We start from the raw sequence: 27,224 nt of genomic DNA, 5'->3' as shown, positions 1-27,224 counted from the left end.
GCGAGCAGAGCATCATCACATGGAAACCTCTGGATGGATGTTTGCTCATCTGTTTGATCTGCTGCTCGTTTAACACGTCTAACATGTCGGTTCATCCCGTCCCCGGATAGTTAAATCCGTATCTACCATAACATCAAGATGTCAGCAGGTCTGGAGTGGGAGAAAGTGTCGAGAATTGACCCACGGAGGCTCGATCAGCGTGGGAAAGACGAGCTGGAGGACTTCGTCAGCATGTTTATCTCGGTAATTGTGCACTTTTTACATCATTTGTAGTGTAGACACCCACTCCCTCGACAGCTGACGCTCCTCCCGGGTTTTAACTTAATTTAAATTGTTTAATTGGTTAGTGTTTAACTGTCTGTGATGGCTCACCAAAGTTGGAGCAAGTGTTCAAATGTGTCATTGTAACTGAAAGCTCTGCATGAAGAGTCCCAGTCAGGCAAAAGTAGACTTGCAGTCAAGACCGCCTGAACCGGGACCACGACACTACCAAGATCAAGACCGACACCGAGACACTACCAAGACCAGAGAGTATCAAGACCAAGACTAGTTCAGCCCAAGACCGAGACATTAGGACCAGAGAGTATCAGGACCAAGAGAGACCAAGTCAAGACCACCTGAACCGAGACCAAGACCAAGGCCAAGACCAAGACACTACCAAGACCAGAGACTACCAAGACCAAGACTAGTTCAGCTCAAGACCGAGACTGAGACACTACCAAGACCAGAGACTACCAAGACCAAGACCAGAGAGTATCAAGACCAAGACTAGTTCAGCTCAAGACCGAGACTGAGACACTACCAAGACCAAGACCAAGAGACTACCAAGACACTACCAAGTAGGGATGGGCGGTATGGACTAAAAAATGTATCACAATAATTTCTGGCATTTATCCCGATAACGATAAAAATGATGATAAAAAAAATACCAATTCAACTCCACCTTTGTAACTATAAATCTATCACCACATTCAGTCTTTGGAGCCCCCAAAACACTGCTCTAAAAGAATACTAAATGCTACTAAACTACACCAATTAAATTGAATTGATAAAAAATTATTAAATGAGTCCACCTGTACTGCAAAACTGTAATGACTCAGATCCGCCATGTTTGTTACACAAAAATCTCATCAACGGGAATCTTTCTGTCTTTCTTTCTTTCTTTCTTTCTTTCTTTCTTTCTTTCTTTCTTTCTTTCTTTCTTTCTTTCTTTCTTTCTGGCTCATTTCTTTCTTTCTTTCTTTCATTCTTTCTTTCTTTCTATTGTTCTTTCTTTCTTTTCTGGCTCATTTCCTTCCTTCCTTCCTTCCTTCCTTCCTTCCTTCACATACGTTGTGCGTGGATTTAACACAGAACCATAAATCAGCTTTACACAAAAACGTTATCAACGGGAATTTATCGTTTTTACCGTGAGATGATAAATTCTTACCGTGGGAATTTTTTTGACGGTTTATCGTGAACGGTAAAATATCACCCATTCTTACTACCAAGACCAGAGACTATCAAGTCCAAGACTAGTTCAACTTAAGACCAAGGCCGAGACCAAGAGAGACCAAGTCAAGACCGCCTGAACCGAGACCAAGACACTACCAATACCAGAGTATCAAAATACCTAGACTAGTTCAGCTAAAGACCAAGACTGAAACCAAGACACGACCAAGACCAGAGAGTATCAGAGAGTAAGACTAGTTCAGTTCAAGACTGAAACCAAAATAAACCTAGTTATTTCCTGATCCTGCGTGATTGTAGAACATCAGCTCCATCCTGGTTCAGCTAGTTTCCATATGAGCTTGTATTCAACTGCAGCACAATAACACAGAGAAGTGGATGATGATGTTGAACTCACTATAAATGTTTTCATCCATCAGCTGAGATCAGATATGTGTGGCGACTGCACTACCGCTATTTCTACACTATTGGAGGATTGACTCCAGTGCTTTTAAGGATTGACACGACTACTAACTAGTCCCAAAGTCCTCTAGCAGAATAACCAGCCTCCAACACCCCCCTCCACCTCAGAAAAGGAATGGATAGTAAATGTTACTGATTTAAATTGGACTTAATTGGGAGATGAAACCTGAATTTTAAATATTAAAGATACAATTATAACTTGAAATTACATTATTTACCATTATAGTAATCAGATTACACCGTATGTCAGTTTCACTGAAATGGACTTGATGCTTAATCAATCACAACAATATGCAAATATTATTCAAAGGCCACATGCAGATGCACCAAACATTAAATTAAATGCAAATAACAAATAGTTTACAAAACTGTGCATTAACAAGAGGAAGAACTGATTATCACAAGATTCTGTCACCTTGGTGTGTTCAATGGCATCTCAATTATCCGAGTCCGAGACATGGTGAGACGGAGAGACCCGGGATTGAGACAAGACCAAGAACAAGACCGGTCTCTAGAACTACAAGTCTAGGGCTAAAATGCATTTAATAATTATAGAAGTACAATGTGTGATGTCTTCTCATCTGAAATAATACATAAATAAATAAAAGGGAACTAGGTAAAAAAAAACCCTATTGGAAAGGAATTGCAGGGACTCGTATGTTTAATCTGAATTGAATATTACTTCATTAGCCTTCAGAGAGTAATTGCAATTCTTGTTGCAGTATAAATTGAGAATAAATGACTAGAAAATAAATCAGAAAAAGTAGAATCGGTCAGCAAACTCTTGGAAAGCAGGGAACTGGAGCATGAACTTTGATGAACAGGTTATCCACTTTTGTCCAGTGTGAACCTGGGATTTCCAACATCTCTTTTAATATATGGGAGACAAGCACATCCTGGTACTTTTTCAAATTTTTAAATTCTGTGACCCCTCCCCTCTTTTTGTGGAAATAACTAATTGAATTTGAATGGCAGCCAATTCAACTTTCGAGGTGTTTGCTCATTTAAAGGCGTTAAATAAGACTGTAGTGTTGCTTTGTTTCTATTTGGTGCCCAAATCATTAGAATTGTCGGGCAAATGATTACATAATTTATGTAATATAAATAATAATGAAAATAAGGTAAAGGCAAAGTAAATTACTTAGAAAAATATGATGTGAGATGTCTAGATGTGTAGAGAAAAGCTTGGTTAAAATCATGAATGCACAGTAGTGCTATGTTTGTTGTCCTTGGCAACAGCTGTGCTGATGATGTCACATGCAGAATTAGCAGGTAATCCAGGTGAACTCCTTTAGTAGACGGCATGAATGGAAACTCACAGCCAACGGTTCAACATCTGGGATGCAGAAGTGCTCCTTCACAGTCACATGTCCAGGATTATACGGGTTATCTATCAGCACTACAAGCGTATCTATTTTACTTCCCTGGACTCTCACGTTCCCCATGATGATCAAGTCAAATTCAAATCAGAAATACTTTTTTAATCCCAGAAGGGATATTAATTGTTGCAGTATTTATGATCTAAGTCTCTTCAAAGAGTCATTGTAGATGTTTAATGCTGGCGGCAGGAAGGGTCTCCAGTAGAGGTCTGAAGGATCTCCCGTAGAGGTCTGAAGGATCTCCCGTAGAGGTCTGAAGGATCTCCTGTAGAGGTCTGAAGGATCTCCCGTAGAGGTCTGAAGGATCTCCCGTAGAGGTCTGAAGGATCTCCCGTAGAGGTCTGAAGGATCTCCTGTAGAGGTCTGAAGGATCTCCCGTAGAGGTCTGAAGGATCTCCTGTAGAGGTCTGAAGGATCTCCCGTAGAGGTCTGAAGAATCTCCCGTAGAGGTCTGAAGAATCTCCCGTAGAGGTCTGAAGGATCTCCCGTAGAGGTCTGAAGGATCTCCTGTAGAGGTCTGAAAGATCTCCCGTAGATCTCCGAAGGATCTCCCGTAGAGGTCTGAAGGATCTCCCTTAGAGGTCTGAAGGATATCCTGTAGATCTCTGAAATATCTCCTGTAGAGGTCTGACGGATCTCTCGTAGAGGTCTGACGGATCTCTCGTAGAGGTCTGACGGATCTCTCGTAGAGGTCTGAAGGATCTCCTGTAGAGGTCTGAAATATCTCCTGTAGAGGTCTGAAGGATCTCCTGTAGAGGTCTGAAGGATCTCCTGTAGATCTCTGAAGGATCTCCCGTAGAGGTCTGAAGGATCTCCCGTAGAAGTCTGAAGGATCTCCTGTATGTATGTGTCAGCAGGCAAGGCAGCATCATTTGATGACCTTGACTTGTTTGCCAGATAGATTTGCAGATCATCTGCATACAAATGAAAAGAGAGATGATGATGGGAAATTATTGACCCTAATGGCAGCATGTATAAGGGAAATAGGACAGGGCCCAAAACAGTACCCTGTGGAACACCAGAAGTCAAAGGGGATGAGAATGAGGAGAAGTCCTTAATCAACTTCTGCAGCACAAGACCCTGCAGGCCAACTGCTGATTGTGGTCAACGGTGTTGAATGCCGCCGTGAGGTCCAGCATCACCAGCAGCGCTGGTTTATTAGCATCCAGGGACAGGAGGACGTCATTTTGGACCCTCAGTAGAGCAGATTAATTGCCGTGACGGATCTCTTGCTGATTGGTTTTGTCAACAAAATTGTAGCTATTAAATAGTTTTGATTGTCTACACCCTCCGGTGTCGCTCGAAACCTCCTGCAGCAGCCAAACATCTGTTCTGTAGCTCTCGTTCAGCTTTAAAATGTCAGTACTGTTGCTGAACTTAGTTAATAATTTTATGTGTATAAATATACATCGTTTCCGTTTCACCTTTTGACGGTTCAGCCAGCACGTCTGCTCTCTGACAAAACACTGTTGTTATGATGGAAACTGACCCCCCCGTTGACCGTTTTTCCACCTGAAATCCTTTTCTTCCTTGCAGACGGAGGAGTGGGAGGTGGAGGATAAAGCTCCGGAGAACATTACTCAAGTCCTCCGGGTGTTTCAGGCCTTGCTGAAGGTGTCAGGTTTTATTATTTCTACACTCTGATCTCTCCCCTGCACATCTGTTAAACTACCCCACAAGTATCCCCAACAACTCACGTCCATGTCGCCACTGGCACGTTCAAATCTCCTCCGTCTTTCCGCCCGCTAGATCAAAGATCGGGAAGTGGCTGCTGCTCAAAACTTCGTGGATAAAATTGGCATTGAGTCCAGCCAAACTGGTGAGTGCAGGGATGAACGTGCAGATATTTAGATTGAGGAACACTGTTGATTCTGTTCTCTGACTGCTTCTGTACTGCAGAAAACAAGCTCCGGGAGAAGGTGTTGAGGCTGGAAGAACAACGCAAGGTAAGATGTCAGGACTCGGTCGGCACCGTTGCCTCACGGCGAGAAGGTTCCTGGTTTGGATCCTGGCAGGGGTCTCTCTTAGCCCTCTTCCACCAAACCGGTTCCAGGGCTGGTTCTAGGCCAGTGCTGGTGCTGGTTCACAACTCAAACAACTTGCTAACCAGCTGAGAACCGTTTGCTTTTTCACAGCTCGGTGCTAAGGGAAGCCAAGTCATCTACACAAAAGTAAATTGGTCATCATTACATGCTCGTCGCCTCAGCCATTGGTATATGTTCATTTATAAAGCGCTTCTGGTAAAATTCCTTCTTATTTATCTTTTCTTTTAACATGGAAACAAGGAGGTTACAATCTCCGGTCAATGGACATTTTGCATGTGGTTATGTCTTTATGTAATTAATTTATTTGTTTGTTTGTTTTTTATCTTTTAATTCTGTAACTATGTTGCTGCTATCTTTGCCAGGTCTCCCTTGTAAAAGAGAGCCCCGATCTCAATGGGACTAACCTGGTTAAATAAAGGCTAAATAATTCAAATAAAATAAATTACGTCGCTGCAAACGTCAGTTACGTTGCTGCGTTTGTGTGAAAGTTGCAGCAACAACCAGGTATCTGCTCTAATAGGACTTGGTCCACGTAGCTCCTCCGTGGAAACAACTCTAAAAGACAGGTTGTCTCCTCCTCCTCCCATGATGCTTTGCTGCATCCAGATTCATTCTGATTTGAAAATGTCTCCGTCTTTCAGTCTTGCTATTGCCGTTGGTCAGTACTCGAGTTGTAAAAAAAAATCAGGGGGGATGGTGGATTTTATCATATGGGGACAGATAATTTGTGCTGATTACAAATAATATAATATATTACAAATAATAGCACTGACCAAAACACCTGCAGAAATACTGCAGGAATGACATAGCAGCAGTTAAATGCAGCCTTCTGTAAGCTTTAAATATCCACTGGGCTTACATCAAATACATCAAAACACAACAATAAACAGTTTTCTGAACTTATCAATATGACTCTGTCCTTCACAGGATAAGTAAAATGGATCACTGCAAAAACTCAAAATCTTAACTAGAATATTTGTCTTATTTCTTGTTAAAATATCTCATTTTAGTAAAAAAAAATGTCATTACACTTAAAACAAGACAAGACTGGAAAAAACAACAAATTTTCACTTGTTTCAAGTAGATTTTCACTTGAAATAAGTAGAAAAATCTGCATGTGGAACAAGATTTTTTTGCTTGTAATAAGAAAATAAATCTTGTCCCACTGGCAGATTTTCCTACTTATTTCAAGTGAAAATTTACTTGAAACAGGTGAAAATTGTCAAATAAGTTATTTTTCTGGTGTTATTTTTCTGGTGATGACTCTAAATGTTGAAATAGCAGTAAAACCACATTCATTGATGAAATGGCATAAGGGATGGAAAGGCAGGATGGCAGTTTTACAGGGGGGATGATTTCATCCTCATCCCCCCTCAACTCGAGTACTGCCGTTGGTCTTAATAACTCCACCCCCTCCGCTTAAGTAAGCGGTTCTCCCATCTAGACCAGCAAAGAGTTGGTGCTATCTTGGAACCGGTTCTTCTGGCACGGAGCCAGTTCTTTGTCAGTGGAAACAGAAAGCCCGGTTCCAAACTCATGCATGTGCATTTATATTTTTCCCAAATGATTTGTCGAACCCCCCAGAAATCATCTCGCGACCCCAAAGATGAGAACAGCTGGTTTAAATGACCTCGCTCTGAGTTTCTCCGAGTTTGACAACAAACATTCACGTGTTTGAGTCTGAGTACTTATCACACCTACTTACTTCCGGCAACACTGCCAAACCCCTCAGCCAATGAGCAATCGTCACCGCGGCTGCAGGGATCGGCTGTAGCGACCAATGAAAGGCAGCGCCTAAGGAGATTACAGCTAATTCTCTGCACACTCACAGCATTTGCACTTAGTTTCAGTTGTTTTTGATGCAGGATTTTATGTCTGCATGAGAATGAGAGCATGAACCCGGCTGTGTGCAAATAAAAATGATGAATCTTTGTCAAAAACATCAGGTTCTAATTCTACCTCTGTGAGCAGATGGAGGTACAGAAAGACTAAGTTGTTTGGGATTTTGTGTGTCGTTTCCGGTCCATGCGGCTCAGCAGATCGGCACGGGGCCAGACACCCGCTTCCTGAAGGATGAGATTCGGCAGCTCGAGGCCCAGCTGGAGCAGGGGGTGAAGGATTTGACCCAGTTAAGGCGAGACATGGGGAAGGAGAGGAGAAGCAACGAAGAGGTACGAGCCTGCCACCGTCCGCTGAGGTCCTGGGGGTCGAGTCTCCCGCTGATCTGGGGGTGGGGGGGTGGGGTCCTTCTCGCCTCAAGAGAAACTGATTTACTTCTGACGTAAAACTCCAGAAGATTATTTTTAACCGGAAATATATTCAGATTGTGTTCAGAAACATAAACCTTATCAGTGTTGGATACCTTTATGTCATGTGACCCACTGTTTTGAGGTAGTACTGAAAAGTCTGTGACATTCTTTCATCGAAATATCTCAAAGACGGTACGACGGCTCAGTTTTCGGCCGTTTCTTTACGGTTCTCTTAGAAGCGGCTGGTTCTGAGAGAACCGATTTACTCCCCGCTTCAACAGCTTGTGCCTCTTTAGAAATCCGTCCCGGGACAGGTGTCCACCACCCCCCCCCCCCCCCCCCCCCCCCCCGAACAAATCGCTTACGAGAAAACACACCGACTCCTCCTTTTCCTATGGGAAGCCACGAGGCCCGTTTATCCGTCGATCCTACTCTAGGAATCTTCCATTTTTATTGTTGTATTACAGCACAGTAGCAAAGTTGGAGCCTGGATGCGGCTGAAACGTTGACGGACATGCGGCCTCCTAAGCTTCATACTAGGCGTCGATAAGGACCAGCAAACTGGGAGGCTGTGATCTGGCTCTGTGATGTCATATAATGTACTTTACTTATAAAGCACTTTCCAACAGCCTTTCCGGGTGCCAAACTGATTTACAGCAAGTAATAGATAAAAAGGAGGATAAATAAGAACAATCAAAAATGATAAAATATAACAAAATCTACACTGCAATAACTCCAAATCTTACCAGTAATATTTGTCTTATTTCTAGTTGTCTATGTCTGTTTAATTTTTAGTCAAAAAATCTCATTACACTTAAAACAAGAGTGATTACCAGAAAAATAACTTGTTATTTGACATTTTTCACCTGTTTCGAGTAAATTGTCACTTGAAATAAGTAGAAAGATCTGATGAAGATTTATCTTCTCATTACAAGCAAAAAAATCTTGTTCCACTGGCAGATTGTTTCTACTTATTTTAAGTGAAAATCTACTTGAAACAGGTGAAAATTGTCAAATAACAAGTTATTTTTCTGGTAATGACTCTTGTTTTAAGTGTAATGAGATTCTTTTGACTAAAAATGAGACATTTTAACTAGAAATAAGACAAATATTCTTGTTAAGATTTTGAGTTTTTGCAGTGTAGTGAAATGAAAGTGTCATCACACTACTGGGTGTTAAAAGCATCTTAAATAGTTTTTTAGCCTGGATTTAAAGATGCTGAGGTCAGAAATAAGCAGGGAGCTTATTCCAGAGCCCGGGGGGGGGGGCAACGGAGACGGCTCGGCCCCCCTGGTGATTATACTTTGACCTTGAGACTTCCAGCAAAAGTATATTTGGGCTGCTGCTTTTCCTGGTTTTTACTAAATACTTAAGAGAAATTACTAGGCAAGGCAAGGCAAGTTTATTTATATAGCACAATTCAACACAAGGTAATTCAAAGTGCTTTACATCAACATTAACTAACAAAAAAGTTTCCATTATGACAGAGAAAAGTAGAAATTTACACAATAAACTCACTGACATTTTATTTGCTTTAATCTACTCAATTTAATTGGAGTCTTTGTTTGGAGCCTGAAGATTACTTGACCTCAACGCTCTATTGGGACTTCGGAGAGTTAAAAGCTTGGTTAAATGCAAGGGTGCGAAGCCGTTCAGAGCTTTAAAAAATATATCATAAGTTTAAATCAACTCTATAAAGGACAGGAGGCTGATGAAGGGAGTTAAGAACAGGTTAGTGTTGATTAAAAGACGTGCAGCAGCATTTTGCACCAGTTGAAGGCGATGATGGTGACGTGTAAAGTTGCTTTCGTCAACGAAAATTCTGAATAAATATCGTCATCAACGAACCTTTACCACCTGAGGAAAACGAGACGCGACGAAAATGCTGGCCATGTGACGATAACGATAATTAAATATATAATGCAATATCGTAGGGGAATAAAAACAAGACTAAAATGTAGATTACAGAATAAAAACTGCTAAAATGTGTCTTCATTTTCGTTGACCAAAACGAGACGAAATGTTCTAACAAAGATCCTTAATATCGCTTTTTTAAAGTTGTTTCCTCTGGTTTAGTCTTTAAACCAGTTTAGTCTTTAGATCTTACATTTTCCTACAGAGACGTGGAAAAGAAAACCCAATGTGTCGTCGAAAAAGAAAAATATGGCGAGAAATGCAGAAAAATAAATATATTGTAAACTCAAATTAGAGTCTTACGTATCTGGAATGAATGTATTCTTGAGTCTATAAGGTAACAATAATATAATAATAATAAGATAACCTTGTTTGAAATGTAAAATGTGTTTGGCTAAATACAATCTTTGACTAAAACGAGACTAAAATGGACAATTCTGACTAAAATAAGACTAAAATGCTCAGACTTTTAGTCGACTGAAACTTGACACGACTAAAAGGAGAATGAACGTGACGTAAAACTAATAAAAACTAAAATGATAGCTGGACCCAAAGACTAAACTAAAACTAAAATTTAAACAAAAACAACACTAGTGACGTGATGTCACAGGTCGCTGAACGACGGATCTCCAGAAGAAGGTCAAGCGAGAATACGACGTCCTGGACGTCTTTAATGAGTCGTATTCGTCCTCCGTGAGTCTCAGCGGGATGATGTGGTATTTTGATGAAACCATGTCACATATCAGAACCTCATACTTGAGCTTTGAGGGATAAAGAAGGGGATGGTATGTCTGCGTTCAGCTTTTCATTGATCAGCAACCAGATGTGCTGGATCTGGGCTCTATAACCAAAGTTTAAAGTGCTTAGTCCATCTCTGCCTTTGTTTTCCCAGCTGACCGTGCGCCTGGAGGAGGCCGAGGACGAGGCGAAGAAGCTGAAAAGAGAGGTATGTGAGTCGCGACTCTTCATCTCCCCGTCTGTGATGACGCTTTGCCACGGCAACACTCGGCTCCCTCAAATCCTCCGTTGAGCAATGAAATTCATCATTTATCCCGACCGTCAACCAGGACACTCCGTTTGGTCCATCATTGCTGTATCAGTAACTTTTCTAGTTTTTGCTCCATCTTCTACTTCGGGTCAGTACGTTTTCTGACGGCGTTTTGGACGATCGAGACGCTTCGGTTACATTTCTCAACACTCATGGCATCTCTGGAAACCCCGACTTTGCATAACGTCCGGCGCCGGCTCTCACGACCAGTGATGTGCAGATCAATCCTGAAATATCAACACCTCCGATACCAGATCTGTATCATCTAAAATCGATTCTCAAATGAAAATATCGATACATTTGATACTTCGGTTGTTTGTGGTAATGTATATAATTAACAGCAATACGGTGGAAAGTAACTAAACTATTCAGATTTAGTCTAAATGACACGGTAGGAACAAATTTTTTTTCATTTTTATAGTACTTCTTATTTTTGTTTATTATTCTCTTATTTATTTTATTATTTTACTGAGGATCTTTTTAAGATGAAAGCACTGTTTTTTCTGTTGTTGTAACAGCTCGGCTGTATTGTAAATGAGGCCGCTACCTCAGTAAACTTCTGACTTTAAAATAAATAGCTAAATAAGTGACTCGGATCGTTTTGTAACCAGTTTCTTTAGATTTACCGGCACATTAGGTGTATTTGCAAATTGTATCGGTATTGAATCGGTATCGCTGATATCAGGCTGAATTTTACTCAATATCGGATTGGAAAGGAATTAGTGGTATTGAACATCACTACTCACGACCTCCACGAACCCCGCAGGGTACGTAAATACCGGCAGATCTCGACCATCTTATTTCTGCTGGTGGCATCAGAACCAGAGCCACTGTCGTTTTAAAATCTGTGCAGACCTGCGTATCCTGGCGTGTTTAACCATCCTCTCTTTCATGTGTTTCTGTTCCACCGTGAAGTTGAAAAAACTGAAGAAGAAGGTAAGAAATGTAGGAAGCGTTGTGGAGTCATTTTAGATTCCAGATCAGCCGTAGTTTAGTTTTTTTTCTAGTCCTAGAAACAGCAAACTGAGCCCACGCTAGTGTAAAATGTTCTGTTACTGATTATCTGTGTTTTCTCAATTGTACGTAATTAAATCCAATGAAATTGTTGAAAAGAAAAGGGTGAAATATGCAGCGTGATGCTTCACTCATCTGTCTCGGTCAGCTGTGCCCCTTTATTTCTTTACATTGAGCCCCAGAAATGAAGATCCTTCACGAGTGTGAGGTCGGGATGTAAGTAGAGAGCTCCGGTTGGTCCAAAAGGACGAGTGGAACAGGGTGGGGGTCCTTAAAAAAGTGTTAAAAAGTCTTAAATTCCATTTTTGCTAAAATAAGGCTTTTCAATGGCTTAATTTGTCTCAATCCAAGGGTCTTAATTTTAGAGAGAATGCATCCAGTCATCATTAAAAGGTTTATTTCATCGTTTTGAGGAGAATCTCCTGCGGAGGTTCTATATCTGTGTTGCCAGGTTGGGTAAGTTTCAGCCCAATTGAGCTGAAAAATATATATATTTGGGCTGCTTTTCCTGGTTTTTACTAAATATTTAGGAGAAATTATTAACAAAAAAGTTCCCATTATGGCAGAGAAAAGTAGAAACATACACAATAAACTAACTGAGATTTTATCTGCTTTAATCTACTCAATTTAATTGTAGTCTTTGTTTGGAGCCTGAACCTTTTTTGTTTTGTTTTTTTTAAATGTATTACGCATTTAATAATTTAAGGTTTTAACATAGAGAATATATTATTCGGGCTGTTTTTTTTTTTTATTTCGGCGGGTTTTACATCGAGTTTGGGCTGGAACCTTTCAGATCTGGCAACATTGACCTCAGCGCTGGATTTCTTAGCCACTTGTCTTTATGGTCTTGAATTTAGTTTGAAAATGGTATTAAAAAGTCTTAAATTTACTCTGGTCAAACCTGTGGAAACAAGACTGAAATGTGGGGACCATGTTCCTGAAAACAAACCTTTTTCCCTGACACTGTGCCCTTCCTGTGCTTCAGAACGAGAATCTCCAGCAGGACGTGGACTTCTACCGCGGGGAGCTGGACCGGAGGGACCCACCGTCGTCCCGGGACGAGGGTGCCGAGACCCAGAGGAAGCTCACCGCGGCCAACCGCCAGCTGTACCAGTGCCTGGAGGACCTGCAGGTGACCCATGAGCCGGGCACATACACGATGAGTGGCCTGCAGATGAACCGTGGCTGCGGCCGCGGGCCGTGCAACCATTGCTTATCTGTGATGGATGGATGAGCCGGAGGTGTGGGAGGCCCCCGCCCGCCAGAACCAGCCGCCGCGCTTATACATAACAGCTGGCGGCCAAGCAAAGAGGACGTTCTGGGCCGAGCGGCCGCCCCACGATCAGGCGGAGGAAAACTCATGAGCACAAGAGCGTGCAAGACCTTCTTCCCTTCAACGTTTTTATATTTTAGGACAGGGATCTTCAACCTGTTTTAGCCCAGGGATCCCTTGGATGAGAGAAAAACAGAGCAGGGACCCACGCTTGCAATTCTTATTTTTTCCCCTTTTTTTTAATGAGTGCGTTTACATGGGAAGTTTAATTCCTCTTTAACTCAGAATTAAAATGAAATCTGATTTAAAATGAGTAAAAATGACCATGTAAACACCTAATTCCGAATGAAAATGGCCATTCCGAATTAAACTTAATTCCGAAATAAGTGGCTTGTTTATTCCGATTTTAAATCCGAATAGAATAATTCCGCCATCATAAAAACATAAAAATTGTGAGCTTTTCAAAGTTGTAGCGGCTAAGTTTGTTTTTCTTCCGGTCTGCCCCCCTATCCAATCAGAACCTTCCCAACCCCCAGACCTTAAGAGGAATTTGATAAAGCCGATCAAACGTGTTTTCCATGTAAACCTCAATTGGGAATTACTATTTCCATGTAAACTCGAAGAAAAATTGTTTAATTCGGAATTATTTAATTCGAAATAATGAATTCCAAATTAAAAAACATCACGTAACCGTGGCCAATGTGTCAAGTTTTAAGCCTGGCTTAAAATAACTTTTGAATGTGTTTTATTCTGCTTATATCAACTTATTAACCAATTCCTGACTGGGTTATTAGCCTACACGTGTTTATGGTTGATGAAACTTTGGCCTCGTCAGACGTGGAAGGATTAACAGGCCGAGCTGTAACGTTACAATCTCCAGCTTTAGGCTTTGTTATTGTCACAAATTTATCCATCAGGTCTAACTAGCGTTAAATAGGAAATAGCCAAGTCAATTTCGCAACGAATTTTCTTTTCTTAAACAGCTAGCTAGCTTGTTTTTCCACTCTAAAGTTGACATTAGTCACATGACTCACGTCATGGGAATCACGGACCCCCGGTTGAAGACCCCTGTTTTATGATGATGCAACAATCATCGAGCTCCTTAAACCTCGTTCAGGCAACTTTACTGAGTATTTGATGCAGCTAATCGATGAGTTTTGTGAATAAAGTCAAAATTTCGCCTTTTTTCTCAACATTTCAACTTTATTCACAAAATTTTGACTTTTTTCTCAACATTTCGACTTTTTGCATAATGAAAAAAAAATCTTCCTCCTCTAAAATATTTTATTATTTTTCTCCTGCCTGGCCCTAATACTCTTCCGTAGACGGACTAATAACTTCATTCAGAAAAACAACTGCTGCTAAAGTGTGATCTATAATTATAGATAATAATAATTATTCAAGTGTTTATCTGACATCACATCCAATGTACTTTAGGATCAGACAGGGAGACTGGGATGTGAACGTTACCTTTGTCTGGTTTTAAAACTGTCATCTTGAGTGTTTTTGGACGGCCTTTTCTGTAGTTTTTGGCATTTTTATTACTGGATCTTTGTACATGGGGCTTCTGTGGTCCAGTGAGACCAGAAGGTTGTCCTTCAGCGGGAAGGTTGGTGATAATAACAGTGATGAGAATCAGACGTGGCTTTTGAATTGTGCTTCATCAGAACCATTTATCAGTTTGGACCCTGTGTGTATTTTTATAGGTATGTAAACACGTATCTAATATATTACAGGTTTTATTTCAGTCCTAATTTATCACGTCTGATTTAATTTGCTAGCGATCGGAGGAAGAAAACACGCAGCTGAAAGTTCAGAATGAGCAGATGCAGAAGAGTCTGGAGGAGTCGGTGCAGGAGATGGAGAAGATGACGGACGAGTACAACAAGATGAAGATCGCGCTGCAGCAGACCGACTCGACGGTGGACCAGGTCCGGAAGGAGCGGGACGCCGCCAAGCTGCAGGTAGACGCCGCTCCCACTGGACGTCACGGCGGTTTCATGTTGGGTTGCTGTTTTTTCACCGGTTAATGCAGCTTGTGAGCATCGCACTGATCTAGTGTTGTTTCTGTCAGCCTGTTTCAATGTTAGTTTTATTCTAGTCTTTGGTTCAAGCTATCATTTTAGTTTTTATTAGTTTTAGTCCCATTCATTCTCCTTTTAGTCGTGTCAAGTTTCAGTCGACTAAAAGTCATTTTAGTCTTATTTTAGTCAGAATTGTCCATTTTAGTCTAGTTTTAGTCAAAGATTGTATTTAGCCAAACCCATTTTACAATTCAAACAAGGTTATCTTATCATTATATTATTGTTACCAAAGATCTTCTATAGAGAAGATAGCGCATTACCGTTACTGCCAATGGTATGAAATGGTATACACTTCCTGTCTCCTAAGTGGGCGTGGTCACCCCTCTCCCCACATCGTTTTGGAACATACAACACTAGATACAGTACAACTTTCTTCCAAAAAGACTTAAATAATACAAATAACAGTATTATTAAGCAAAGAAGCACGTTTTATTTTAGTTTTAAACTTAATTTTATCCTATGGGAAAACGATGAGAGCCAAATCTTGCGAGAGTGTGTTGCTCAGACAGAGACAGGTCTCAAACAAAGTTCATTTTCTCCTAATCTGTCGGGCTGAAAATTGCCATTTTGGTGTCAGAATGTTCAGAGCGTTTGTGGCTTTTGAAAAATGGGTCCCATATTTACTTAGGTTACTATGGGGCGAAGGAATTGGTAATAATCTGTGCTCACGTTCACTTTTCCCATAGGACTCAATAGACTCAGAACCTACTTCCTGTCTCCTAAAGGGGCGGGGCAGTCACGTGACACAGATACAGGAAACCGAACCGTAGTGGGCTGTCTCGTTTATTGAACGTCTCTGTTGTTACCTTAGACTCAAGAATACATTCATTCCAGATACAGAAGACTCTAATTTGAGTTTACAACGTATTTATTTTTCCGCATTCCTCCCCGTCTTTTTCTTTTTCGACGACACATTGGGTTTTCTTTTCCACGTCTATGTAGGAAAGTAGATCCAAAGATCTAAAGACTAAACTGGTTTAAAGACTAAACCAGAGGAAACAACTTCAAACATGGAGATTAAGGATCTTTGTTAGAACATTTCGTCTCGTTTTGGTCAACGAAAATGAAGACACAATTTAGCAAAGTTTTTATTCTGTAATCTACATTTTAGTCTTGTTTTTATTCGTCTACGATATTGCATTATATATTTAATTATTAATATCGTCACATGACCAGCATTTTCGTTGCGTCTCGTCTCATTTTCCTCAGGTGATAAAGGTTCGTTGACAACGATATTTAGTCATAATCTTCATTGAGAAAGCAACTTTACCCTGATCTTTGGTCTGTTTCTCCCCCACGAAGGTCAGGGAGTTGACGGACAGGATCCAGAGCATGACTGAGCAGGACGACCCGGTGATGGCAGCCGTCAACGCCAAGGTGGAGGAGTGGAAGGTGGGTGTTGGACTGAAGTCCTGATGTTTTGTTACAACCACTGGGACCGTTCCAATGTGGTGACACACGCCTTTCCTCACGCAGAGGGTGCTCTCCGGGAAGGACGACGAGATCCTGGTGTACCAGCAGATGATCCGCGACATGAGGGACAAGCTGCGCTCGGCCCAGCTGGACGTGGACAAGAGCAACGTCATGGCTCTGCAGCAGGTCGGTCTCAGCTCGTCTTCTGTTCAGACCCGTCTGGGAAGTTCCTCCTGCATCTGTTGGTTCTGCAGCAGATGCAGGAGAAACTGGACTGGGATCAAACTCAAACTGTGGGGTAACTTTGTGGAATGGTCTTGATGAAGAAATCAAACAAAGCGCTAACTCTATACAGTTTAAAAACACATACAAGAAAACAATTCTTGACAAATATAAAAATAAGGACCTCTAAAGAACTCAATTTATTTCTTTTATTGTTATTCTGTTCCTTATGTGATACATCATATACGATACAAATGTATCGTATGTATCAATGCATTCATGGCTGGTCATGGATCATCAAAGAAGTGACTGGAAATTACATTTTTGAGTTTAGGATATTGTAGGAGGCTAGTTTAATTAGATTAGATTTTCATTTATTTCTCCCTCAATGCAGTACATTTAACACAACATGCAGGGGAGGGTTAAAAAAGTAAAAAAAATATATAATTACGAAATATAAACAGTATATACATTGGAATGAAAATAAAAGTAGTGCAGTATGGGAAAGAACGAAAAACAGTGGAAAAGTAAAAGATTATGACATTTTTTTATTATTATTATTATTTATTATTAAATTATTATTATGCCTTGATCTTTGTTTATTAATTGTTTGTGTTGTATTTATTTATTATTTTTTTCTTTCCTTTCTTATTTTATTTTATTTTAATTTTTATATTTTCTATGGCATCTGATTTGATATTGTGAGGAAGGGACAGGACTAAATAAGCGTTCTGCTTCCTCCTGTTCCCTCTTTAACACATTGTTTTGCTGTTGTTCTTTATTTCTGGATGACACTGTTAAATTGTTTCGCTTTTTTAAAATATTTTGACGCTTTTAATTTGATGGTGATTTGTTGTTGTTGTTCGAGATAAAGCCAACAGTAAATAAATAAAAAACTAAACCCAGAGGAACCAGACAAGCAAACAGAATAGGGCCGTCGGGCCAGGCCAGACTTTTCCATTCGCCTCTGAAGAAAGAACCTCTAATGACGTCACGCCTGAACCACATCCCGGGGATAAAGTCGGTAAAACGAGCAACCAGCAGTGTGTTAATGAGGTGAATGAGGTGTAAATGGTGAAATCGGCTGAATGTCGCCTTTGTTGATGCGAGTAGGAGCCAACATCTGATTCTTTTTTTTTTTTTTTTTCCTTGTCTGCAAATATATTAATGGTTAATACCATGTTGGTAAAAACCTGAGGCATATTTATATATGCATTTGTAATATATAATATATATGATATATATTTTAATATATCATATATTTTTATATATATATAATATATATATATATATATATATATATATTTTTTTTTTTTTTTCAACATCCGATTCTGAGGCCTGTCCATCATTCGCAGTCTGAATCCCGACTTTAGGTTCCGGTTGAAACTTCAGACTTGGATTTAACTCCATTTGCTTCTTCCAGCCATAGTACTAATACAAACTCCCGTCTTTGCAGCGTTTCGGGTCTTAACAGTCTACCGATCTGTCAGTCTACTGTATGTGAATGAAATAAGACGGAACTGTTTGATAACTGATGATGACGAAGTCTTCACCATCCTTTGCTTTATCTGTGTTTCCTAACTTAAAGGTGGATACCTTTCCGTGTTTTTCCATCCATCTGTCCGCATGTCATTTCTCTGGTTTTGCCTCATGGTTTCTTATCAACCTGTCCTCCCTCCTTTCTCTCTATCGCTGATCTGGACCAGGCCATGTTTGAGCTCTGTGGCGTAAGTTGCCTGTTCTGTCATCTGCCTCTCATTCCCCAGGCTGCTCTCCCTGTTTTTCTTGCTCCATAAATCCTCTCCCGGCCCAAAGTTCCGTTAATTAAATGCGCTGCTGCAGATGTGTCCGGTGTTTTGCACGTGAATGCTCATCCTTTTGAAATGTTGGCGTATGTCCCAAAAGGCCGTGCAGGAGCGAGATAATCAGATCAAGATGCTGACGGAGCAGGTGGAGCAGTACACGGGGGAGATGGAGAAGCACGCCCGCCTCATCGCGGAGCTGAAGACGTCCACGGACAGAGACAGAGGTGGGAACTCCAGCTTCTTATCGCCGGTACTCCTGTCGAGAGGAGAATGCCAGTCTTGTTGCAGGAAACTGTTTCAGTTGCAGTTTTTTGGGTGGAAAAACCTCATCTAAGTCCTCTGGTCATGGTGGCGTCAGGCAAATACAGCCTCATAAACACTAATGGCGCTTTTAAACTAGAACCTACTCAGCCCGACTCGACTCGTGTCGGTTTGGTTCTTTCCCGCTAGCGGTCTAACGTGCCAAGTAAATACTTTTCTGTAACTATTCTGCCGAGGTTTTAAACAGCTGAGTCGGCTGTATCTGACGTCATCACACTACAGGCCACCGATTGGTCAGAGGGTTGGAGTCAGACGTCTGAGTCGAAAGAGCGACTCTGGCGGCGGCTTCTTGTTCATTTTATTCTAGCAGCAATGGCCGCAGAAGTCTGTTTGGTGATCCAACTCTGAGGTGCAGATGTTCATAAACCTGGTGGCTGAGGAGAGAATTAAAAAGGGATCTAGACGGGCGATAAGGAACGACCAGATCTAGCAGGAGCTCTGTCACTTCATAGCTGCTCCCAGCTAACTTTTCAGCAGCGCCGAGACAAACAAACCAAAAAAAAAAGCATTGCCGCTTGAAGCTTCTCTAACTCTAATTTTTTTACTGGATATCAAACACAAGCCACAGACCCAGCAGCACATTTATCATCTCCTCCAGGTTCTACATCTTTAGTGTTCTTCGTTTAGATACACAATCAAATACGTCACAGCAGCTTCGCTCCAACCTGCCTACTTCTGATCTGGGTATTGAAAAGAAACGAGGGCAAGGCGAGTCGAGATGGGCTGAGTAGGTACTAGTGTAAAAGCGCCATAGGAGAATTTACTGTTTCTGTGCATCAAAGTGGAAAGTTTTATATAAAAACAGTTCGGAGTACCCCGGTTGCACGGTGAAGATGGTTATTATCAAGTGGAAAACATTATCCCAAAAGCCTTTCCATCGAAGCAAAACCCAGAAGCCACCCATGATGGCACAGTTAGGAGACTGAGCACGACTGAGATACAAAACCTGTCCTTACGAGCCGCGAGGAAGGAAGCAAACACAGCTTTCCCACAGCAACGTCACGTGACTACACGCACTATTTATGCTGAAGTACAGAGAGCCGAGCAGTACGACGTTTTTTTCTTTAAAGGAGCTTGAGGCAAGAATAAGAAATGAGACTCATTAGCGCTACGACAGCCGTCGGGGGTACTGCAGCCAACAGCGAAGCCGGCACGGGAGAACACGCATGCAGCGTCATTTGACGTCACATCCGCAGGACAGCGCGGGAAATTCCGGTCTGGAATTGCAGCACATTTTGCAGCACACAGCCTGTTCAAGGCAACGGAGAGATACGCTAGAGGGCTCATTCTTTTTGGTTTGGAACGCTTCATCTGACATTATTACTAGAAAACTTAAAACCTATACAAATTTTTTTCATAAATCCTGCCTCAATCCTGCCTCATGCTCCTTTAAATGGTGGAAATTAAAGTTAGAAAAGTCCAAAAGAAAGACGTGATAACTCATATTGCAACATAACTTGGGGACAAGCTCCGTTTCGTAGTTTTCTGCCGCCGTTCCAGCCTCGCGGCTGCGATCGGCATCGATGTCCCAGAACCAGGTGTTCCCTCACAAACCGGGCAGAACCAAAACCCAGCTGACTGGGGGAGATTATTCAATTTCATTGACAGAATCCAGATGATGGCTAATTTATCTCTGATGCACATGTTTGATCTCACCATAACATAATATGTAATTGTGTGTAATTACATGTGTCATTTCCCTTCAGGAATTTCATGAACCGTTGAACTGAACGGAATTGAATGTCGGCTTCTGTGCATGAAAATTCCCTGGAATTAACTCGTTTTCTGCATTAAATTACCTTAAAATGTGATCTGATCATCATCTAAATGTCAATAGTAAACAAACTCACGGTGTTAAGGAGGGTAGGACACAAATCCTTTATTGAACACATCCATTAAGCTCCAGGCTGCAGGAGGAAGCAGCCACTGAACCTTGGTGCTAAGAATTAGCTGAAGCTTGTCAACGGACTCGTCCGGTTCATCTGGATCAGAGATACACGATGTCCCAGGAGGAATTCTGGACCACTCCTGTTGCCAGAACTGCTTTAGCTCAGACACATTTGTAAGATGTCTCCTGAGGTTGTCCCACGTTGGACTTTCGGGATCCAGGGATGTCCAACAGGATGTCCAACAGGATGTCCAACAGCGTACCGTTGGATTTTCCAGATCCAGGGATGTCCAACGGCTTGTCTAACAGCATCTCTGGATCTGGAAAGTCCAATGGCCCGACTTTCCAAATCCAGAGATGTTCAACAGCTTGTCCAACGGCTCCTCTAACAGCGGGCCGTTGGACTTTCCAGATTCCTGAACACTGAGGCTATGTACAGATGTAGCCGGGTATTTTTAAAACCGAATATTTCCCCCCTCCGTTTATAAAATAATTTGTATCCACATTACATCGTTTTTAAAAAAAAAACCTGCCACACATAAGCGAAGATCTGCGTTTTCGACCACATTCATAAGCATTCCAAACCTGTAGATCATCTGTTCCTCCGGCCTTCGGGCCGGCCTCTGCGGCGCAGCTTCCCCAGGAGCCGTGTCTCCTTCTCGGTAACAAGCCCGAGTCCCCCCACGTGTCCCGCCACGGAGCTACCGCGTTAAATCGACGCAGCCCTACGCCGTGGGGTACGGCGTAGGGCTGCGCGTCGCCGCGTACCCTACGGCGTAGGCTCTGTGAAACGGTGGTCAAAAGCAGAGACCATTTATTTAATAAATAGCTTGGAGAAAAGATGGTGGATCATCTGTAGTTCTGTACTAAACAAAGGTCGCACGTTAGACGTCAGAGCAGATTTGTTGTTGTTTTGGCGCATAATGTGACCTTCGAAAACGCAAAACTCTGGTTGTCTCGTCTACAACAGGTCTACACGCATATACATAAATGGAGTTTTTAAAAATCTTCACTTTGCACAGAGTTTTTTTAAACATTCGTTTATTTGCGTTTTCGTGTGGATGACAGGTCCAAACGTATGAAAATATCTTCGGTTAAGCAGATACCCGGCTACGTGTGGACGGGGCCTGAGATGGCCGTGCGTAACTTTCAACTAGTCCTGATCATTTATCTTCATGGTTTCCGTCAGTAGATGCTCCTTATTGAGAGCAAATGTTTGAGCATCTTCTACTAAAGTAAACCTCCATATTCACCTTGTTTATTGGACCCCAGGTGTACAAACCTTCGTTGAAGTGACGGGTCCATCAGTTCACTTGGGTTTCCTCCGGCGCAGCCGATGCTTAATGGGTGTGTTAAGCCTTTCTGAGGTTTTCTCTCCTGTCGCCGCAGGTCTACCTCCAACCAGCCAGCGCAGGAAGGTGGAGGAGCTTCAGTCCCGGCTGAAAGCCGCCGAGATCAGAGCGGCGGAGGCGGAGCAGGCGCTGAAGCTAGCAGAAGATCATGCCGAGGGCCGAGACAAAGCTCTCATTGAGGCGTCCAACCGTTTGAGCCAGTACGAGTCTGTGAGTCTACAAACACCCTCTCTTTTTCCTTTTCCCCTCAGCGTTTGCTTCCAAGGGCTTGTTTTTTTTTATCCAAATCTAATTAACCGATTCCTAATTTCCCAGAAGCAAGGCTTGTGATGTATATTTTCTTTTTCTTTTTTGTTTTTCTCTCTCCCCATCCCCACTTTTATAATCAAGACTTTTTTAATGGCCGTGTGACTGTGGTACGATCGGCGTGTGATCGGCGTGTTATTTGGATCTACAAGCAAAATGTCTGTTTTTCACTGCAGCTAATCACATCCTGCCCCAAAGAAAAGCTGTAAAAGCCTCAGCGACCCAAAATCCAGGAGCTAAAGAAAGCGAAACGCGGCATTGCCTGCTGCCGGGAGGGTAATTACAGGCCTGCTTCTGTGTTGCAGGGCACTTACGGTCTGGAAGCCGCCATCGCCGAGATCAAAGAGTGCAACAATCAAATTACGCTGAGGGATCGCGAGGCGGAGGCCATGACCAGGGACATCAACAAGCTCGCGCTCAGAATCAACGAGCTCATGGACGAAAACGAGAATTTCAGAGAAAAACTGGGTCAGAATTGGTTATTTTCTTTGTTTTAAAAACAACAAAGTGACTTTTCTCATTACTCATCATATCAAGAAACTTCAACAAGTACTTTTGTTTACTTCCTTCTCATCCAGGTCTGGAACCGAAGCAGGAAGTGGATCTGACGGAGTTCAGACGGGCCAAGGACCTCGGACAGCGCCAATACAAAGCAGAAAACCAGGTTCTTGCCAAAGAGGTAAGACGGACGGACCGAGAGGTCGGAACGGCTGCTCCTGTAGCCGAGGAAGTGACCGCCGCTTGATCTCGTTTCCAGATCGAGCGCCTGGAGGAGGAGCGGCTGGAGCTGAAGAAGCAGGTCCGGGCCATGGTGAAGGAAAGAGGTGATTGACCTTCCTTAGCCAGAAATCAGTGAGGGGTGGCGGTTTCAGACATCAGGCCTGGGATGTCTACCTCTTCTTATAATTTATTTTATCATTAACGTTTTTATTGCTTTTCACAATATAAATATATACAGGACTGTCTCAGAAAATTAGAATATTGTGATTTTCTGTAATGCAATTACAAAAACTAAAATGTCATACATTCTGGATTCATTACAAATCAACTGAAATATTGCAAGCCTTTTATTATTTTAATATTGCTGATCATGACTTACAGCTTAAGAAAACTCAACAACTTAGGTTGAGTTAAAATCCTTAAAGTGTCAAACTATCTGTGATCTTGTCCAATTGTGGAATTACCAGCTGTGTCCGGTGGGATACCTCGGTTGACCCTGCATCCGGAGGACGACATCAGGCTGGGGAAAAGATCAGAGTCTCGCGCAGACGAAGACGCCAGACGCAAGGTGAACCTGAGCATCCTCACAACATCCAACCGTTTAAACATCTTTCCAAACAGACTCCTTCAGTTGGTTATCGATGAATGTCTCCACTTTAAATTTGAGCCCTTGCTGTCAATCATTTCCTGCTGAATTCCCTCATTTATTACACAAATGAAAAGATCTAGCAGAGAGGAAGAGCTCACTAAGTAATACAATAAACATTGCTTTTGTGATTTGGATCATATAAACTCTTGCCTCTGATGTCAACTTTGCAGAATGAATACCTTGAGAAGGAGCTGAGCATCAAGGAAAAGGAGCTGGAACTTCACAAGAATGAGTTTCAGGTCAAACGTAAGTAAGACGCCGTCGATCGGTTTGTTTCGTCATGATGAGCTACACCATGCCCCACAGAGTTGTTGTTAAAGGTTTAGGGGGTTGTTTCCCCAAAAGTTTGGACTTTTTATGTTAATCTAGGATGTTACTGACCTGTTGATGTTCCCTCTCGCAGTGGAGGAGCTGTCGAAGGTGAAGAACGATCTGGAGGCGGCGCTGAAAGATGTTCTTTGCGCGATGAGGGTGAATGAAGACGCCCCCCGCGCTGATGCGGCCTCGGCCCCGGGCCTGAGAAAGTTGGCTAATGTAAGTATCACACGTCAAACACGGACTTTTCTTTGCCGTGCAAGTGCCGTGAAGGGTTTGATCAGACTTCATTTGTCTGGCCAGAACTTCTGGCATGAGAACATTTGATGCACACATCCTGATTGAACCTGGACGAGCTGCTCTGGGAGAGATTTGTTGTTGTTGTGTTCTGGCCAAGACAGCAGCCTGCCAATGAAATGTAAAAGAAAAACAAAGCTTTTCATCATAAAAGAGGAGCTTTCATGGTTGTGTTTCGTCTTCAAGTAATTCAGTTTTATTTATATTGGGTCTACTACAATAGAAGTTGTCTCTAGGATCTTTCCAGAGATCCAGAACACGAAACCTGAGTGATTATTACATAAACAACAGGTAAAAACTCCAATTTAGGAAGAAAGAAACCTGGACCAGGATCTGGATCGAAAGGAGGGGAGGGAGGGATGGATGGATACATGGATGGATGGATGGATACACACTTCACATTAATCCCTCTCTCCGTTCCTCTCCTCCCAGGCGTTAGCCGGCAGCGATGGAAAAGCCCCGGAGTCTCAAGGCCTCAGGTCCCAGATCCAGCAGCTGGTCGGCAGGAACGAGGAACTGAGGCAGGAGCTGCAGTCGTCCCGCCAGGAGGCGACCGGCAGCTTCAGCCGGCTGGTCAGCGCAGAGAAAAAGGTGGGTCGGAGGTGAAGTTCAGGAACTGGGGGGTGGGGGCGTGGCCATGTGGGTGGGGGCGGGGTCTGGTTGGGGGAGGTGGTCCTACTGTTTACTCTTAAAGCAGCACAATGTAACTTTTCCACCTTAATCTAATATTTCCAGAGTCATTGTAATGGTACATCAACTTACAACAGGTTTAATGAACCTCTGTCATGGTCTGAGGGGTCTGTATCGCCTTCACTGGCACTATGTAACTTCGAGGTACACTACTGGTAAAGCACTACTGCTTTTGTCCAAAGGAGCCGCCAAACTCAACAAAAGCTGAAAGTTACATTGTGCTGCTTTAAATTAAATACTTACCTGCTGTACTTTACTGCCCTTATTTTTTGACAACCAGTGCTTTTTATAATTTTACCTTCTTATCATTTTATTTCATTTTATTTGTTATTTAAGCGTACTCTTAAATTAAATACTCATGATTTTTGAAAACCGCGCAAAGTTATGGATAAGCCTTGAATGCAGGCATTGTGATGTAGAATTGTCAAATTGGTTTAATTCACCGTACGAATCGGCACACATTACTTTTGTAATACTGTATTTGACCCGGTCTTTGTACGTATAGAAATTGTATTCTCGAAATTGTGCTGTCAACATTATTCTCGACATTTCGATTTTTTTCTCGACATTTCGACTTTTTTCTCGAAGTCCATAATGAAAAAAAAAATCTTCCTCCTTTAAAATATTATTTCGATTTTTCTCCTGCCTGGCCCTGCCTTGTACGGTTTGACCGTATAGAAACGTAATTCTCGTCAGTTGTGTGAAATAAGACCTGGAAACAGGCATTGTGGCATAGAATTGTCAAATTGGTTTAATTCACCGTATTAATTGTTACAGATTACTTTTGTAATACTGTATTTGACCCGGTCTTTGTACGTATAGAAATTGTATTCTCGAAATTGTGCTGTCAACATTATTCTCGACATTTCGATTTTTTTCTCGACATTTCGACTTTTTTCTCGAAGTCCATAATGAAAAAAAAAATCTTCCTCCTTTAAAATATTATTTCGATTTTTCTCCTGCCTGGCCCTGCCTTGTACGGTTTGACCGTATAGAAACGTAATTCTCGTCAGTTGTGTGAAATAAGACCTGGAAACAGGCATTGTGGCATAGAATTGTCAAATTGGTTTAATTCACCGTACCAATTGTTACAGATTACTTTTGGAATACTGTGTTTGACCCGGTCTTTGTACGTTTTGACCGTATAGACAGGGGTGCACACAAGCCGGGACTCGAGGGCTAGTCTACTGCATGTTTTAGATGTTTCCCCGTCTTCAACACACCTGATTCTAATCTGGTCGTCATCAACATGTCATCAAGGTTTACACAACTCTGTTGGTGACACAGCCTTGTCTATCAGGGTTGTGTTGAGGCTGGAAACATCTAAAACGTGCAGTAGACTCGCCCTCGAGTACCGGCTTGTGTGCACCCCTGCGTTTAGAAACGTAATTCTTGCCATTGTAAGAATGAGATGTACCTGCTCTACTCTACTGCCCTTACTTTTTAACAACTTGTGCTTTTTATTATTTTACCTCTTTTCTTATCATTTTATTTCATTTTATTTGTTATTTACGGTTTAATTGTGTCTTGCCGCTTTTAATGTTGATGTAAAGCACTTTGAATTACCTTGTGTTGAATTGTGCTATACAAATAAACTTGCTTTGCCATACAAACCGTGTGCCTGGCGCCGGCGTCTCACCTGTCCTCAGGTGAGCCAGCTGGAAGGCGAGCTGGAGCTTCTGAGGAAGTCGGGCAGCGGGGGAGTCTCCCCCCAACCTTTGACCCTCCCCGAGGGTCTGGGCCCCGGCAGCGCCGAGGTCATCAGCTCCCTGAACGAGTACGCCGTCCGCCTGCTCCAGGTCTGCGCCGCGCTCTTCTCAAGGCTCTGGATTAAATCATATAAATATATTTATAAACATCTGCTGAACTCCACCGGTTTAGGAGCTCAGGAACCGGGAGGAGCGAAGCAAGGAGCTAACCGCCGCGCTGGAGGAATACAAGGAGAAGTTTGCTGTGATCAGCCACCAGCAGGGACTCCTCTATAAGGAGTATCTCAGGTGGGTTCACATCAAAGTACAGAAAAATATAAAAAAGGTTGTTTTTTAACATTTTTGTTTGTTTTTTTTAGCGAGAAGGCGGAGTGGCAAAAGGAAAAAGAACGGTTTTCAGAGATGAAGAACAAGCTAGAAGAGCAAAAGCAGACAGACGGTGTTAAAATCCAACAGTTTAACGTGAGTCTCGCAAAACAAACAAAAAAGTCTCTGAATCCCCTGAAAGTTACCTTTTTTTTTTAAATTAATTTGCCATTAAATTGATTTGGACATTTATTTTGAAGGCGTTCCCATACTTTCATATTGATATGGTCACATGATTACAAAGTAAAAGTATG

General features: G+C 42.1%; 1 protein-coding gene across 7 annotated transcripts in view; it reads left to right on the top strand.

Moving 5' to 3' along the window:
- The window catches only part of cep290 (centrosomal protein 290), a 66,890-nt gene continuing 39,666 nt past the window's right edge, over window positions 1-27,224 (top strand). For 3 of the 7 annotated variants that reach the window (XM_061720907.1, XM_061720904.1, XM_061720909.1), the window contains exons 1-24: window positions 1-243; window positions 4,827-4,904; window positions 5,040-5,109; window positions 5,190-5,236; window positions 7,375-7,506; window positions 10,391-10,444; window positions 11,462-11,482; window positions 12,546-12,692; window positions 14,615-14,797; window positions 16,220-16,309; window positions 16,394-16,516; window positions 18,259-18,279; window positions 18,458-18,581; window positions 21,956-22,128; window positions 22,530-22,692; window positions 22,803-22,903; window positions 22,982-23,048; window positions 23,412-23,512; window positions 23,764-23,839; window positions 23,997-24,127; window positions 24,638-24,796; window positions 26,545-26,694; window positions 26,777-26,892; window positions 26,964-27,066. In XM_061720907.1, the coding sequence (XP_061576891.1) occupies window positions 139-243; window positions 4,827-4,904; window positions 5,040-5,109; window positions 5,190-5,236; window positions 7,375-7,506; window positions 10,391-10,444; window positions 11,462-11,482; window positions 12,546-12,692; window positions 14,615-14,797; window positions 16,220-16,309; window positions 16,394-16,516; window positions 18,259-18,279; window positions 18,458-18,581; window positions 21,956-22,128; window positions 22,530-22,692; window positions 22,803-22,903; window positions 22,982-23,048; window positions 23,412-23,512; window positions 23,764-23,839; window positions 23,997-24,127; window positions 24,638-24,796; window positions 26,545-26,694; window positions 26,777-26,892; window positions 26,964-27,066 (2,535 nt within the window). In that variant the 5' untranslated portion in view covers window positions 1-138. The remainder of the gene's footprint in view (window positions 244-4,826; window positions 4,905-5,039; window positions 5,110-5,189; window positions 5,237-7,374; window positions 7,507-10,390; window positions 10,445-11,461; window positions 11,483-12,545; window positions 12,693-14,614; window positions 14,798-16,219; window positions 16,310-16,393; window positions 16,517-18,258; window positions 18,280-18,457; window positions 18,582-21,955; window positions 22,129-22,529; window positions 22,693-22,802; window positions 22,904-22,981; window positions 23,049-23,411; window positions 23,513-23,763; window positions 23,840-23,996; window positions 24,128-24,637; window positions 24,797-26,544; window positions 26,695-26,776; window positions 26,893-26,963; window positions 27,067-27,224) is intronic. The other 4 variants (XM_061720905.1, XM_061720910.1, XM_061720906.1 and 1 more) reach the window with 3 other exon arrangements.

This window comes from Cololabis saira, chromosome 5 (assembly GCF_033807715.1).
Source record: "Cololabis saira isolate AMF1-May2022 chromosome 5, fColSai1.1, whole genome shotgun sequence".
NCBI lineage: Eukaryota > Metazoa > Chordata > Actinopteri > Beloniformes > Belonidae > Cololabis > Cololabis saira.
Note: the sequence above shows the minus strand (reverse complement) of the source record. Positions and strands in the feature narration are given on the sequence as shown.